This window comes from Telmatherina bonti (assembly GCF_933228915.1).
Source record: "Telmatherina bonti genome assembly, chromosome: 18".
NCBI lineage: Eukaryota > Metazoa > Chordata > Actinopteri > Atheriniformes > Telmatherinidae > Telmatherina > Telmatherina bonti.
Genome location: NC_136616.1, coordinates 31533768 through 31551606, shown reverse-complemented (window position 1 = coordinate 31551606; position 17839 = coordinate 31533768). Strand labels below are relative to the sequence as shown.

At 44.5% G+C, this 17839-nt stretch overlaps 1 protein-coding gene across 1 annotated transcript in view; it reads right to left on the bottom strand.

The window, feature by feature from the left end:
- Window positions 1-17839, bottom strand: part of LOC306769274 (uncharacterized protein) — a gene marked incomplete at its 5' end in the record, with an annotated part of 54813 nt that overhangs the window by 13267 nt on the left and 23707 nt on the right. Inside the window, 6 exons of the mRNA XM_079257840.1 lie at window positions 560-754; window positions 848-1112; window positions 2444-2660; window positions 9961-10029; window positions 14284-15534; window positions 15614-15770. Of these exons, the coding sequence (XP_079113966.1) occupies window positions 560-754; window positions 848-1112; window positions 2444-2660; window positions 9961-10029; window positions 14284-15534; window positions 15614-15770 (2154 nt within the window). The remainder of the gene's footprint in view (window positions 1-559; window positions 755-847; window positions 1113-2443; window positions 2661-9960; window positions 10030-14283; window positions 15535-15613; window positions 15771-17839) is intronic.

The following is a 17839-nucleotide window of genomic DNA, read 5'->3' as shown; positions in this document are numbered from 1 at the left end:
ACTTCAAGTCAGAAGAACGAGGAACAACCACGGTTTTTAGCCGGTTAACAACGTGACTTAGCTTTAGCTCGCTTACCTCCGTTAGCTGGTTAGCTCCTTTTAGCTTGAGTTAGCTCGGTTAGCTCTTAGCTACAGAAAGGTCGGAGTTCACTCGATGTCAATCATCCACCATGATGCTCACAGCCCCCCTCTCAGCTCCACCTCTTTGCCCATATTTGTACTTTCCAGACGAGACGACGCGCATGACAGTGCCAAGATGGCGGTGCTAGGAACCGCCCACTGAGCTTCAATTCAGCTCTTCAGAAACCTATGGGTGACGTCACGGAGGCTCCGTCCATCTTTTTAGATACAGTCTATGGTACCAACACATAATTTAGGCTCTAGTCTCAGATTTATTCAGACAGTTTGCAAATTTTAAAGCAGTGGGACACAAAATGACAGAGAAAAAACTGGAGTTTTTCTTTTTGGCATCAATAAAGAGCCAGTAAACAGAGGGAATTTTAGCCATCTTCTTAAATCCTTGAAAAATAAAGACCAGATTTTCTAGCTGGATCCGAACCTGTAAGTCTGAGAGGCTGAGACCCTCCAAGGCAGGTTTTGATTGGCTGTCCTCTTTTTGGACATGTTCTGGTTGGGTCTCCATGTCCAGGAGACTCTGCGATGCGTTAATGAGAGGAGTGATGGTGGTCTGACCCTTCCCTTCAACAGAGGGGGCGGGGCTTGGGTCGTCCAGGACGATCAGGACTTCCTGTTTCTGGGAAATTTAGAGAAATTAAATAAGATTAAAAAAAAAAAAAAAAACCTACAGAAGATCAAGGAGAGCATGTTTTACTGTGTACGTAGGTACCATGTAGCTGGTGTAGAGAGGGTGTCCAGGTTTAGGGCGGGGGGGCAGAGGTGGGCCTTTTTTAGCCGTCCTCTGTGCCTGCATCTGATTGGCTGATACAGATGACGGAGACGAAGACGTTTTAGCAGAAACTGGAGGAGTAGGAGTAACTTTAACAGGAGCCATCTGACTGGATGAGGAGGAGTTGATGGCTGGAGGCGGTGGCCTCCCAGGGGTGGATTTGATAGGTGGAGGACGAAGGGGGAGGAGCTTCACACTTAACGGACTGAAAAAAAGAAAATACAAGTGAGGTGGATTACAGAAAGATTGAAAGAAACTTTGTCTCCTTGTTAGTAAACAGTTTACTGCAGATCGGAAGGCCGTCATCTTGCATCTCAAAACTGAAACTTTCAGCTGTTTTAAAACAAAGTTAGAAACTTTATTTACTTTTCCTCAAATTGTAACTTTTTATCTAATCTGAGATTTTTCAGGGGTTTTTTTTTCAGTTTTTTTGTTTATAATGTATTTTTATTGCATCTTCTGCAGCCTGCTGTAATTGTTTTAATATTTATGTAAAGCACGTTGAATCACTGAATATAAATGTGGCACAAATAGACCTGTCCTGTCTTGAACTCTTATGTTGACGTCTGTTTTCCATCCATCTCTACCAAAGTTCTGCTCTGTTCACACGCTGAAACAAGTGCTCGCTCACTGAAAACTAGATCCTAACACACTGTGCCGAATTCACAGAGTTATTATGGAAATTAAAGTCCAAAAAGTTTCAAAAGGTTATTCAAAACAAACTTTCCGCCACAGGTCAAACATGCTGCTTTGTGTCTTTTCCAAGAGAGAAATGGAAATTTCTACTATAGCAGAACATTTAATAACAAAGTGTGCAACACACAACTTTTCACTTTATTCTTGAAGTTTTATTTGACAGAATTATGTGTTTTACTTGCAGAAAGTACAGGAAGAAAGCTGCTTTTATCATTGCCCAGCAACTACTTTATAAAGCAGCTGATTAAGTTGTTACAAACAGATAAATATAAACAATAACAACCTATATTTACTTAAGATTTCCATCTATTTGCTTCACTTTTCCAGCCTTCAGTGTTTTAACTGTCTGTGTGATGCACAGCAGAGTAATATTATTCCGTAGAAGTATCTCAGAGGTCGGTGTGAGTATTTATTTAGAAGATTTCAGACTAAAAGCCTGCTGGAAAAGGATGGGGCAGGCTGGAAAGACTTAGCATTAGATTATCTTGCTCTACTTGGTGTGAAAACTCAGAAAGACAGATGTTAGTTAGGGCCTGACTGGACGATGAGGTAAGTTCAGAACAATGATGACGGTAAGACTACGAATAAAACTGATGCTACATGATATAAACTATCATGTTTCATTAGTTTAAGTCAGGAACATGTCTGAACCATCAACATATAGGCCCATTGTTCTTGCTGATTTGTCAGTGTGTGAGAGTCAGACATGCTGGGAAAGCATCTGTATTGATCTCTTCAGTCCAGTTTAAGAAAAGCTGAGCAGCTTAATTCATAGGAATTCAACTCATCATTCAATTTTTGTTGCACAGAAACTTCCTGCATCATCATCTCTTTTCTTACCGTGGGGGGAGAGGAGGGTCTGAAGAGCTCGGGTTCGTCGTTTCACTTTTGGTGTGGCCCAGTGGGCTTTTCCTCACGGCTGGAGCTGGACTGGGAGGTTTGGCCGGAGCTGGTCCTGGGAGTTTTGGGGTGATAACAGGTGTAGGTTTGGTAGGAGCTGGGTTTGGTTCTGGAGGCGTCTGCGAGACAGTGATGGGTTTAGGGGCCAGATTTGGAGCTGCAGGTGAAGAACAGACGTTCTGGTAAATCACTGAATTTCTCAGATAAAGTGGAAAAAACAGCAACAAGAACTTATTTGAAGAATCTACTTTATTTCTTAGAAGAACAACTAAAAAAACTGGGAAAAATGAGAAAGGCAGAGTTGAGATCGACGTACTCAGACATGAGGAATGAACATTGTGTCCTTACAATTCAGACTTCTTTTCATTCATTCATTCATTCATTTTCAAAACCGCTTCATCCAATTCAGGGTTGTGGGGAAGCTGGAGCCTATCCCAGCTGGCTTTGGACTTTCTTTTCAGCTTATTTTAACTAAAAAAATACACTTTTTTGTGTTTTCTAATTTTAAACACGGTATTTGTTAGAATTAAAGTAAAACCTTGTACATGATTGAAGTATAAACTTTAATGGTGATGTTGTGTGCCCTCATTCGATGGTGTTGTGGGAAGGGAATCAGAGCTGCTTGCTTATCTGCGTGTGAAGCAACAGAAGTTATGGTCTCATGGTGTGTGTGCGTGTGGGAATGGTTGACTGTTTTAGCACCTCCCTAGCGCTCCCACGTTATGTGGCAGAATGAGAGGTATTAAAGCAGGGAAGTACCGGACGTCGGTGGAGTCTGCTGCGGGTCTATCTGATCAGGACGCCCAGCTGGTTTTGGCACTCTCTACCAGGGTTGTGGGCTCCCCAACCGATCGCGTTACGGTAAGAGCTGGAAACTGCAAGTGCTTTAACCAATGATGTATTGCTTGCTCTTGTGCTGCCTGATTAATAAAACGCTGATTTAATCATTGGGGCAAAGAGTTTGCATGTGTTCATTATTTGCCGACTTCCTACGATCCTGCAAGATAAATAAAAGTGTTTCATTACATTTTGGCGTCACGAACAGGATTCTAAGGAAGCTGTAAATAATGTCTGGTTTTGAGAAGCTGTTTTGGAAAACGGCTGTTGAGTCTGAACCTCCGACTGGCGCGAGCTGCGTCGGTTGGCAGAGTGTGGGGTTAGCACTCAGAGCGGGAGGGGGACGCCCTGGGCCGTGGTCTGAGGTTGTGAGCACCGCCACACCAGCGGAATTAACAGAGGTTTTGCAGAAAATACCTGTTAATGATAAAGCACCTTTGTCGTCGGTGCAGCAGCGCAGGTGGATTTGTGCCAACGCATGGCGACGGAGCGTGAAGGAGGGTGAAATAATTCAGAGGGAGTTGGCTGCTTGTAAAGAGAAGGTTAAGCAGCTGACGGAGCGGAACCATAAATGTTTAAGACAGTTGTCTAATGTGGCAAAGAAGCAACGGGGAAAGAGATCGAAATCCCCTGATTTAAAGCGCATTCGCGCTTTTGTGGCAGAACTGCCAGATGACTGGGACCCAGGCTCGTGGGACGGGCGCTGGGGGGAGGATGATCCAGAGGAGCCCGTGGCTCCGATCGATCCTCCCACGCCAGGGCCACCGAAACCTGGCCCCTATGCAGCGTTAAGCACAGCTATACGCTCCAGACCAGAAATATGTCCAGTCACCCGGAGGCATCGTAGGATCCCGATGCCTGCCGGTGTGCAGCAGGTTGATGAAGCTGGAAATGGTGTTGTGGATGAACACGGACTGCCTGTTTGGATTCAGGGTCCGACTATGGAATAATGCATGTACAGGGGCGTAAACACAGTATGTCAACATCTAACGAGAAACATGCTGGTGTTGTTGCAAAGTAAGGTTTTTTAAAAAAAAAAAGAAGGTGTGGAAATTTATTTTTTTTTTCTTATTCCTTCCTTCCTCTGTGTCTTGAGACTTTAACTTGATGCTATTTGGTGAAGCGGAAGGTAAATGAGCCTTATGCTGTTTTTACTGTGGATCTATGTTAAAAAATGTTGAATACAGACTTTTTTTTTAATCACTGTTTCTTGCAGCTTAAAACAGTGATTGAACATCAAAAGGGTTGTGTTTTACTATTGACTGAAATCATAAATGCTTGTCGAAAGAGGAGAAACCAAAGACAGCCAGATTATGATGAGGAATAGGGAGGAGGCCAAGCCCGGATATTAAAAATTTCTTGGTCTGCTCTTGAAATTTATTGGAAAAAAATCAGTTCAAAGAGTAATAGCTTTAGTAGACACGGGGGTGGAGGCCTCACTAGTTTATGGTAATCCAGATAAGATTAAAGGCGTGCATGTTCCCCTAGCAGGAATAGGAGGCCAAATAGTTCATGGAAAAGCTATTAAAGTACCCCTTAAAATAGGAAAACTCCCGATTCGAGAATATACTGTTGTTGTCACTCCATTAAGAAAGTGGATTTTGGGCATGGATGTTTTGGCAGGAATGACTCTACATCTGCGCCAGGGTAGATTTCAGTTTGGAACTGAAAAACTTATTCGCTCAGAAGTTGTGTGTATGAAACAATAAAACCAGGACGATCATGGCAGATTGATTTTATTGGTCCCATGGTTAACAGCAATGGCTGTATATATGCATGTACGGCAGTAGATACATTTTCAGGAGTGTTGGTTGTGCATGCTTGTCGCTTCGCTAACCAATTCGCTACGCTGAAATGTTTAAACGCTATCTGTCAGTTTTATGATATTCCTTTGCAGGTGCAAAGTGATAATGGAACTCACTTCACAGTTAACAAGGTGAAGGAATGGGCTGAGGAACATCATGTAGAAATGGATTTATCATGTTCCCTATCATCCAGAAGCAGCTGGACTGATAGAAAGAATGAATGGAATGCTGAAAGAAAGGTTGAGAAAACTTTCTGGGGAGAACTCGCTTAAGAACTGGCGAGTGCATCTATCTCAGGCGGTTGCCCAGATAAATAACCGACCTGTAGGGTCAGGGCAAACTCCGCTGATGAGAATGATTTCCTGTGAAGGTGTGACACAGACAGATCAGCCCATAAAAATGAAGAACAGTGGGTGAATGTGCCTGTGGATCAATGTTATCTAAGGGAGGACTAATGCTTTTCTCTCTCTCTTAGACCTAACATTTTTTGTGTGCAGATAAATGACGTGGTGGAGGTTGCTCATTGGGACCTCGGCGCAAGGACGTAAGGGGACCTTGCCAAGGCAGAATGCGAAGCAGGATGGCTGGAGGCCCAGGACCTGGAAGTGTCGTCTGTGGGGTCTTATTCCTCCATGTCCTCGCTGCAGCTGGAGGCTCGACACGGAGGGATTGCTGCTGACTGAAGTGTCAACATTCACCACTGGTTGGCGGAATGAGTTGCACGACCGGACCCAGGACGACTTCACCTGTCAGGCCAATCAGGCCTGTTGGGCATCGAATATCACCAGTACATGCCAGCTGTATAAATGCCAAGGATGTATGAAGACTCGGGACGGACGTGTCCTCAACGTCCCAATGGTGGCTCGTGGCTGCAACATCACCGTTCGAGTGGCGGCCACTATGTGTGAGCTGGATGATACCACCTGTAGTACCCATAATAATGGTACTCAGTGGACCATGACGGTGTTTTCTGATGTGTGGTTGAGCAACGGCACGGTCATAACAGGACGAAACGCCTTTATGTTTGTAATTTGGGTCAGAAATGATAAACCTAAGGCTACTCAAACACAGTTGGCTCCCATTCTCTCCACCTGCACTAACATGACAATGGGAAAGCAGCGAACTGTGGTCCATTGGACGGTGACTTTTCCTCCCATACCTAGGTGTTCGCGGGTACGTCGAGCATGGTATGAGACGCTGTTGGGCGGTGCTGGAATTATCCTCGGTGTGTCCAACACCATTGATGGAGAAATCACCAGAACAATGTTGTCTAACACTGGACAATACACCTCCAAGGCAGTCCACACTGTTGGAGCGTGGATGCCTACTGGAATTGGTTTATCCAGAGAAAATGTCAATCTGTGGACACACGCATATAAATGGCGATTAGATATGTGGAATTCAACCTCTGATGTTTTGAATAATGTCACACATGCTTTAAACTGGACTGTATGTAGTATTCAGGTATTGCATGCGCGGCTCCAGAAACAAAGATTTGTCACAGGGGTTTATTCCGGTAACTATCATCACTGGAGAACAACATGGAACATAAGTAATGATTTGTGGTTACAGATACATCCGGAAAAGACCATTTGTAATGAAACAAGCTGTCGAGGTTCTTACACTCTATACAATATTACTCAACCAAAGATATTGTGTCAATATGAAGTATTACCTGTAATAACCACGCATGCTTATTACTTCTTGCATATGAGTGGAGAGTGGTTTGAACCAAAGACTAACATGACAATTGATGCCAAACTATGTGAGACAACTGATCAGGGGTTAACATGTGCACTACAGATGGGACACAAAAATCCATGTTTGACTGAAGACAAGGTATTGTGTGATTGGACTGTAGAACCACCACAGGACATGCTATGGCAAGTAGGCCCACACTACTTATGCGTAGCCACATTTAGGTCACATCCACAATTACCTTCAGCGCCTTTTTCCGGCTGTTTGGGAAATGTTCACCTATGGCAATGGAAAAATAGGACCTACTTCCTGACCAATTACACGGAGCAATCCCGGCTGACTGCACTCCAATGGGAGATTTTGTGGGCGCCATGGGGTATTTCTCTGGACCGATTCAAATGCGCATTGGATCGCTCTACAGAACTGCATGATATAATCAGGAGTCACAGGGCTAACGTTTCCGGCGCTATGGTGACAACCTTATTGGCTGGAAAGGAGGTGATACATGCAGCTAGAAACATACAGCAAAGCTCTGCTCACCATTGGTGGGACATTTTCTCAGGAATGTCTGTAACAGCACGCAGAACCTTAGTGCCTCCCTTGATCATTTTGATAAGTTGCCTAATTGTATTAACCTGCTTAAATGTGCTAACTTGCTTATATGTCAGACAGGTGAAAAGGGATATGTATAAAATCATATATAACCGGTGGGCTATGTCATGAAGATCACTGTAATGAGACGTGAAACGTGGTTCGGGAGATATGAGATGTTACTCTTTGTTCACCCGGGAGGACCACATATTTACCGTGAGGAATGGCAAGGTATGCGACCCCGGGAAACAACGTGTGAAACCATTGAGGAACTGTTTTTACTGGTTCAACATGATTTGGCTTATCACGGATATAATCACTGTCATGGGGATGTTACTGTTTTATTTTGGAAACCTGAAAATTTTATTAATTGAATGATGTCACAAACATCAAGAGTGGAATGAAGTATAAACTTCAATGGTGATGTTGTGTGCCCTCATTCAATGATGACGGGAATATGGGAATAAATTGAATGATGTCACAAAACATCAAGAGTGGAATGAAGTATAAACTTTAATGGTGATGTTGTGTGCCCTCATTCGATGGTGTTGTGGGAAGGGAATCAGAGCTGCTTGCTTATTTGCGTGTGAAGCAACAGAAGTTATGGTCTCATGGTGTGTGTGCGTGTGGGAATGGTTGACTGTTTTAGCACCTCCCTAGCGCTCCCACGTTATGTGGCAGAATGAGGGGTATTAAAGCAGGGAAGTCCCGGACTTCGGTGGAGTCTGCTGCGGGTCTATCTGATCAGGACGCCCAGCTGGTTTTGGCACTCTCTACCGGGGTTGTGGGCTCCCCAACCGATCGCGTTACGGTAAGAGCTGGAAACTGCAAGTGCTTTAACCAATGATGTATTGCTTGCTCTTGTGCTGCCTGATTAATAAAACGCTGATTTAATCATTGGGGCAAAGAGTTTGCGTGTGTTCATTATTTGCCGACTTCCTACGATCCTGCAAGATAAATAAAAGTGTTTCATTACAATGATGACTGAAGTACATCAGCAGGCTTCTCAGTGTTTATCTCGAGTCAGTAGTTTAGTCACGACTCATCCAGTAGCTCCCTCTACTGGCTCTCACACAGTCACCATATTATGTTACTATATGTGTACTTGAAGTGGTCATTCAGGGTTTTGGTAGTTTTAACACATAAAAAAGGTTTTTGTTCTTTCTTTTTGTATAAATCCCTCACCAGGCTTCAGAAAGGACTTTAAATCATCTTAAACCAGTTTTAATTTCCTCATAAACAAGGTGTTTACATCCACAGAACTAAATGTGTACGAGCTACAATTTCCCTGATCAAGTCTGAGTTTGTTTTCTGAAAACTCCAATAAGAAATGAAAATAATCTTTGCAAAAGTCATCGGCTTCCACTGAACAGAGGTTGGGTTGTGTAAACAACAGGTCAGAAGGAAGACCTGGCTGCCTCCCTCCTGCTCCTCCTGACGTTCTCAAGCCAGAACGGATAATTCTAATAGGTCTTGTGTCTGTGGAGGTGAGGGATATCTTCGTAGAGACAGACCTGGGAGCAGAGCGCTCCAGTAACAGCCTGGTGGTGGAGCCTTAGTACCCGGTAACATAGCTTCATTTGTTAGCAAATAAAATAAAATAAAAAATAAAATAAATTTAAAAAAAAAAAAAAAAAAAAAAAAAATAAATTAAATAAAGTACAGCAAAGAAAAGTGGAGTAAAGTACAGTAAAGTAAAATAAATAAAATAAAATGCAGGGTTCCTGCAAACAACCATCTGGTGATGTATTAAGTCATCCAGTACCTCCAGTTGGACATGAAAACTGGTTCTGATGGCGTCCATGAGGTGGAAAACACCATAAACCATAAAGACTACCAGAAAAAACAGCCAACATTTTGATAAAACATCATTAAAATTGTGCAGTTTTGTTTATTTTTCTTTACATGTGTGTGTTTTCTGACAGATTTGTGCGTTTGCAGCTGAAATGCATTTTCAAAACGTTACGTGTTGTTGTGTTGTCTACTTCATTGCCTCCGATTCTTCAGAATCACTCACATGCCTCATATTTCAGCATCCTTGCAGGCTGGTAACAAATATTGTGTCAGTGTATCTGTTACACACCAGTGTGTGAGGACCGACACCATTCCAGACTATAAAACATTCGTACAACAAAATAAATAAACGCTTGCAGCCGTTTAGAACAAAAACATCTGCAGCAGCAGCTTATAGATGGTCTGGATGAGAAAGTGTAACATGTATGAGCGGACAGCCACACAAACACACACTTACATGCACGCACACAATATACGACAACAGAGGGGGCTTGTTTCCACCCACACAATCACAGCATTTTTCCCCTCACAGGGTTTGAGCTGCACAACACAACCTTCTCATTGTGATGCACACAAGCAGCCGTCTCTCTCCAACACACACAACATACAATCTGTCCACATGTTTGCATATTTCTGCCACAAAACAAATGAGCTACATTTGTGTTTCTGAGCTCTCAAACACACCATTGTATGAAGCTTGTGTCCACACACACACACACATTGCATCCTTACCACTGGCTCTGCGAGAAGTCGGCGCTGCTGGTTTGGTTGGGAGGACGGGACGCAAACTTCCGTCTTTCACTGGAATCACATCAGAAAACAGCAGAAATGATCTCTGGAGCGTTTCCATTGGTAATAATGCAGGTTAAAAACACACTGACAGGCAGCTGCTCGAGATAATCTGGACTTTTTCTAAGGGGAAATAGTTCTAATCACAAATATTTATCATGTTTAAATCCCCTTTTTTTCTTTTTAAAGGTTGTAGTTTATTCTTACATGAAAAAAGTTTGAAGCTTTGCTTTTCAGACCTTTTCAACCCACTGAAGACAAAACATTTCAGAGTTACACAGTTCATGATGATATCAGGTATGATAAACAGACTGGGTACCAGTTAACTGGTACCAGTCAGAGGCAGAGAGGAAGAGTCACTTCCTCGCCTGGCTTCAGTCTGACTTCAGCATCTCCTTCCAGCTGAGACGTCTGTTCGCCGTTCAGTCTGCGGTGACAATGGATCTCTGTTCGGCGGTGTGTGAGAAGGAGACGCTGATGTCGCCGTAAATGCCAGAGAGGTTTCTGGGAAAGCAGCACATTTCAGAGGGCAGCTTTTATCTGTCCCAGAGCACGCAGGACCACCTTCCCTCCACCTGGCCACATGTTTCTACAACACAGGTGGAATCAGCAAGAAAAGAGGGACTGAAGCTGCATCGATGTGTGGGAAAAACACACCTCTGCTTATGATGTAAAAACAAACACTTTGCTGCTTCTGTTTGATCCGTCCGATTAACTACAGGAAAGTAACATCATGAGGAAATCTGTTTAGCAGCTCCAGAATCTGATGTTTAGTCAAGTTAGGGCTGAATGATCCGGAAAAACAGGAATTACTTTCATCTTTTCTGGATTGATCTCGACCACAACACCATAAGATGCAATCAGTGTGTGTACTGACGTACTTTAAATGTACTTTAAATTCCACTCTGCCATGACAACATTTTTAAAAGATAAACTTGACATCCAATTATGAGAAAGCGTATTTTTGTGAATGAATAGTTTACATGAATAGACATGACATGACATGCATTTTAGTCTGTAAAAATTGATGTAAAGAGATGGATATGAATATGTAAATAGTTTGTATTCCAGGATTGAACTCAAGTGCTGATGTGTTCTGTAACTTTTTACAAGTTTTTGTTTTTTGATTTTATAATTGTGCCGGACCCCAGGAAGAAAAGCTGTAGCTTGCTACATCTAATAAACTAATAAAATAAACTAAACTAAACCCAACAGAGGTGCTTCCCATACAACAAACTACATTCCAAAACAACTCACTAAATGAATTTCATAAATATATAAAAATACCTACCAACAGATATAAATTTATGTATAAATTTATATAACTAAACCTAAAACCATTTCCCAAACCTAAAATCCAAGTACCCTTGGCCTAAGCCCCACCCATCTGGTTGATGGCCTCTCCTGGAGCCTTTAAAAAGTGCTCCGGCCCTTTGGGAAACATTTGCAACCCAGGAAGAGGACACCAGCCAGGTGAGCCATTACCATATGCCACATCTGTACATTTAACCATTTCTTTTCCTCCACAGCTGTTTGGAAAACAAGTGACATCAGTAAATATTAACATTTGCAGGATTCCATGAATATTTACTGTAAAAAAAATGCGAATAAAGTGCAAATGTGCCTAAACCACAAAATCCAAATGTGGCATCATTTACTTTAAATTTTTATTATTTTATCTTTCATTACTTAAAACACTTTAGGCAACAGGCAACTGCTTTGTTATACTGCTAATGTGAGAGATTGAGCTGCTAAATGGTTTACAGGTGAGTGCAATCCTAATGTTAAAATAAAAATCTGAATGTGGCACTATGTTGGAGAGAGAAACTGATGTTGAATGGAAGCGAAACTTGAAACTCGGCCTGTCACGGTAACAAATTTTGCCTCACAATTAATTGTCTCAGAAATTATTGCGATAAACGATAATATTGCGCTAAGCGATCACTGTCGTCATTTTGAGACCATTTTCAACTAAGATAACAATAATGCCATAATAATGCAAGTACACCCTTCAAAGATCAAATTACTTTAATTTCTAAAGAACATTTAGCTCTGCAGACTAGACTCGTCCAGTCCCCAGTCTGCTAAAACAGATCAGGATTCTCCTGAGGTTTTGGTAACATGGTTATTTGGAACATATGGTCTCTAAACACCAAGTAACACAGTTATATAGTCTATGGTCGGATCATATAAGAGGACATTCACTTTTCATGTTATTGTAAGGTTGCGGAATTGCCGTTTGTAACATGTTCATCCAGGCAATTCATACTGGCTGTGAAATGGCTTTAAATATGCTGCTGCGAAATCAACAAGCACAATATCAGCATGATGATTCTAGCAGCTGCAAAATGCTGCAATCCATTTCCACATGTGCTTAAATCACCGAACCGCCAAGCTGCACAGAGCTGATATCTGACAGTGTGTAAATAGATCAGACAGCGGTAATAGCCAACCGGAGAGCTGATCAGCGACACACACTCATTCACATTATCTGCTAGATAAACAGTGGAAGCAGGAAGCATCGTGCTTGTGTAAACATTAGAAAGCAACTACTTCAGCAGGCGTGTGCCAACAGAGTCGCTCACCAGCCACATAAGCTATAACTGGTATGTTATAATAAGTAAAAGTTACGTCAACCATCACCGTTATGTCACAAAATCAGGGAATACTCATCAGAACAATGTGAAAACTTGACTCCAGACTCAGATCGTCAAGTCAAACTTAAAAAGCAGGATGTCCAACAGCTTCTACAGACAGAGATCACCGGCTGATTCAGTACGTTCAGGATTGTAATGATCTGGGGTTTATGTATCTTTTGATTTTAGGAGAAATAACTAAATAAAAATCAGCTTAAAGCGGAAATATTGTGCTTTTAAATCGTTCCTTTTCACATGCATGTCATCCATTCCTGGTCGACATAAAGTAGAACAGCAGTGCTTTGGTCTGAATTCCAGGTTATTCCCGCTCCACACACCCAGTGTTGACCCGTTCTGAGACACGGCTTTTAGAGCGACTTTATGCCCCGCCTCCCTCCAGGTAGACGGAGTTCAACTCCACACAGATCGGCCATATTTGTAGTTTAGTAGCAGTGATATGATTATCTACCAGCAGAGAAACTTTTTATTAACAACTCCAGATGTCAGCAACGGAAAACGCGTCCATCCAGCCTGACATGTTGGAGCAGAGTCTGACGCAGAGCAGGAGGATGCAGACGACGAACCTGCAGAACCGTGCCTTCAAATGAATGCATCGCAATCACAGCATTTACCCAGAAGTCCATGACCTTATTAGCATGACCCACAGCAAAAACTGTGACTTAACAGACAAGAAAACATCATAGTGAATACAGAAAACTAAATGGACCGAAAAATATGACTCAAAAAGAATATAAAGATATGTACACACAGCATTGGGAGAGAATATATTGAAGTTTTCTGCATTTTTAAACACTAAAAGAGCAAAAAAAACTTGTATCTAAGAGCTAAAAAAAGTGGATTTTACATGATATGTCCCTTTTAAACTGCCCAGTGATGTGAAAACTGATGGACAATCTGAGCAAATACAGTTTCTTACTTCTAATTTACCACATCAACAATGTGCTAGATAAGCCATGAAGTGTGTATTGTTGTAAATGTTTTACTGTCTGTTTCAATGAGCCTTGAAATGCTGCAGGCTGCCTTCATACACAGTTTAGGTATGACCTATGTCCCAATCTCCCACACTGGGCACACCCAGAGTTTCTGTGGAAATGCGAAATGTTGAACCAGGACAAGAACCAAGTCTAAAACCTCCAAAGAAGGCATTCCCAGACCCGAAAAGAAGCACTTTCAAAATGTTTCACAGGTCATGTGAGACTCTGTGGTAGTTTGCTAAGCTGCACAACACAATAGAGGCTTTATATGATCAGAATAAGTGGCAATAAAACTGCCCCTGATCGTCTGTCTGATACAGAGTGGAGACTAAAGCTGTGCAGCCTGTAAGGATCAGGTGGAGATTTCTGATCCAGTTATCATGTAGCACTGCTGCTTTAACTGAGAAAGATGATTAGGAGACAATAATCTGCTGTTCTATTCGCTCTCCGACCAGTGTTCCCAGTAAAACAGTTGTACTTGTGTATTAAAAATGACAGTAACAGCAAGAGCATTTATCCTGTTTCATGTTCCCATTTAAAGAGTAGAAAACAACTTTTTTGTTCTATATTTGTGTAGTTGCTTTGAGCCGCCTGCAGAGGTCAGTGGAGAGTAAACTCTATAGCATAAAACTCACCAGTTTGGGTTGCAGTGTTCTGGGTTGGCTCACTCCCAGCCTGAGTTTTAGTCTGTGCGCCACTGCCAACCTCCACAGTGGTCGGATCTTGGTGTGGAGCTCCCACACTGGCTCTGGGGGCAACTGGAGGTCTGGGTGGAGGTCTCTGGTTTGGTGGGGAGGCTGTGCTGCTGAGTGAGGGGGGGAATTTGGGTGGAGGCGGCCTCGGAGCAGGGACAGGGGTAATTGATGACACTGTTTCTCTAACAGATTGCGGTTTTGGCAGCAAGGAGGGGTTTTCGCTGGTTCTGCTGGGTTGGACTTCTAAACTGGGAGCAGGTTTTGTGGTGGAAGACTCCGATGGCTCTGAAAGTTTAGAGTCTCCAGATGAGGTTTCGGTCGCTTCAGCTGAACTCGGCTCTGCTGCTGCTGTAGTTAAACCTCCATCTTCCCAGAATACTTTGCTGGACGGTTTGGGACCAGCGGAAATGTTCTTGGGCTTTGGAGCGATAACAGGCGGACTAGATTTGGCTGGTTGCCCCTGGAGACGAGGACGTGGTCGAGGTTCTGGTTTCTGTGGAACAACCAATTCCTCACCAGCCCTGGTTTGTCTGTTAGCATCTCCACAGCTCCCGTCAGCCGCCTGCTGCTGCTGTTCAAAAGCTTGTATTCTCGCTCTCAGAGTCGCCATGTCCTCTTCCTCCTCCCCTTCCTCGCTCTCTGATTGGCTGAGCTCGCTGTTGTCGCTGCGGTGATCAGGGAAACCCCAGTCGTCTGAGCTGAAGGCTTCCAGCAGCTCCTGAAGATACTTTCCTTGACTCCTCTCCTGGTCGGTGCTAACACTTTCCGCGCGTTTAGCTAGCGTTGCCAAACCGTCCTCCCGAAGTTTTACCAGAGTCTGAACTTTCACCAAGCTGCCGTTTCCTTGGACACCGAGCTTAGACCGAGGTCGCGGCGTGGGACGCTCCAACGGAACAGGGGGGCTGGTGGTGAGAGGAGTCGCTGCATGAGCAGGCGGCTGATCCCATTGGTCAGTCTGAGCGCTGCAGGTTGAGGTCAAAGGTGAACACAGCTCAGTGAGGAGCTCACAGCATTGTGTGTGTGTGGAGGTGTGTGTGGAGGTGTGTGCAACGGTCGCAGAGTGTGCGTGCGGCACCGCAGTGTCAGTGGATGCGAGTTCTGATCGGCAGGCGGTGGTGGCGATGTCCTCTACGTTAGATGATTTTGGTGGGTAAGGAAGAGGCAGCCGGGGGGGTCTGACGGGTCTCCGTTCTGCACACAGAAGAACTTTTTTACTGTTTTACATAAAATAACAGAAAAAAATAAGAGAAACGACTTTATTTCACCTCACCTTGTGAATCCTGAGGGTCAGAGGAAGGTCCCACGTCAGTCTGCGTTGAGATGGTTACTGTAGGGACTGGATGTGAAGACGATGAGGAGGAAGAAGGTGGGAGGAGGACCTGCTCCTGTGTCTTCTCTCTGATCACCTCCTCATAGGAAGGAGGAGGCTGAAGAACAGAATGAAAACAAAATAAAACTTTCAGCTACATCATCAGACGTTTAAAGCAACAGAAACCTCAAAACGACATTAAATGTTCAGTTTTATCACAAGACTGTAGGACGCTGACTGGGATTACCTAGCTTGCAAAGAATAGTGTACTTTTATTTATTAAGAAAGCCCCCCTCCCTTCTATTCACCTCTTTCTTCTTCAGTTGTCTTCTTTTTTGCCTTTAGAGAAATATAATCATGCCAATCTCTGTTGTTTGGTTACCTTTCATCCTTTGGATGGGAAAGTTGGAGCATGAAATGCTGATGGTTGTTTCACTCCTGTTTCTGATCGTCTGATGCTCCAATAATAATTTGTCTTCTACTTCTTGTATCTGTATTTATTTTTTTATCTCCATTAGCTATTGCAATGCAACTATTCTTCCTAGAGTTCTTCCTCCTTTCTTTCTTTCTTCCTTTACATGTATATGTGTTTATTTACTGTAAAAAGCTTGTTTTTTTATTTATTTCCTTTAGGGAATAGGAGTCGTATCGTCGGACCTGCAGCCACATGCCTTGGACACTCAGGTGAAGGGGGGGGGCGGAGCTGTCAACTGATCACCACCTGGTGGTGAGTTGGCTCAGATGGTGGGGGAGGAAGCCGGTCAGATCTGGCAGGCCCAAACGTGTTGTGAGGGTCTGCTGGGAACGTCTGGCTGAGTCCCCTGTCAGAGCGAGCTTCAACTCCCACCTTCAGCAGAGCTTCAAACATGTCCTGAGTGAGGCAGGGGACATTGAGTCCGAATGGGCTGTGTTCCGTGCCTCTATTGCTGAGGCGGCCAGCCGGAGCTGTGGCTGTAAGGTAGTTGGTGCCTGTCGTGGCGGTAATCCCAGGACTCGTTGGTGGACACCAGCAGTGAGGGATGCCGTCAAGCTGAAGAAGGAGTCCTATCGGGCCTTCTTGGCCTGTGGGACTCTGGAGGCAGCTGATGGGTACCGGCGGGCTAAGCGGCATGCGGCTTCGGCTGTTGCCGAGGCAAAAATTCGGGCATGGGAGGAGTTCGGCGAGGCCATGGAGAAAGACTTCCAGACGGCTTCGAGGAGATTCTGGTCCACCATCCGGCGGCTCAGGAGGGGGAAGCAGTGCTCCATCAATACTGTGTACAGTGGAGGTGGGGAGCTGCTGACCTCAACTCGGGGCGTTGTGGGTCGGTGGAAGGAATACTTCGAAGACCTCCTCAATCCTACCAACACGTCTTCCGATGAGGAAGCAGAGCTGGTGGACTCAGGTGTGGACTCTCCTATCTCTGGGGCTGAAGTCGCTGAGGTGGTCAAAAAGCTCCTTGGCGGCAAGGCCCCGGGGGTGGATGAGATCCGCCCGGAGTTCCTTAAGGCTCTGGATGCTGTGGGGCTGTCCTGGCTGACACGCCTCTGCAGCATCGCGTGGACATCGGGGGCAGTACCGCTGGATTGGCAGACTGGGGTGGTGGTCAACCTTTTTAAGAAGGGGGACCGGAGGGTGTGTTCCAATTACAGGGGAATCACACTCCTCAGCCTCCCTGGTAAGGTCTATTCAGGGGTCCTGGAGTGGAGGGTCCGCCGGATAGTCGAATCCCAGATTGAGGAGGAGCAGTGTGGTTTTCGTCCTGGTCGCGGAACAGTGGACCAGCTCTATACCCTCTCTGGGGTCCTGGGGGGGGCATGGGAGTTTGCCCAACCAGTCTACATGTGCTTTGTGGACCTGGAGAAGGCATTCGACCGTGTCCCCCGGGGGCTCCTGTGGGGGGTACTCCGGGAGTATGGGGTACCGGACCCCCTTGTACGAGCTGTCCGGTCCCTGTACGACAGGTGTCAGAGCTTGGTCCGCATTGCCGGTAGTAAGTCGGATCCGTTTCCGGTGAGGGTTGGACTCCGCCAAGGCTGCCCTTTATCACCGATTCTGTTCATAACTTATATGGACAGAATTTCTAGGCGCAGCCAAGGTGTTGAGGGGATCCGACTTGGTGGCCTCAGGATTGGGTCCCTGCTTTTTGTGGATGACGTGGTCCTGTTGGCTTCATCTGGTTGTGATCTCCAGCTCTCGCTTGAGCG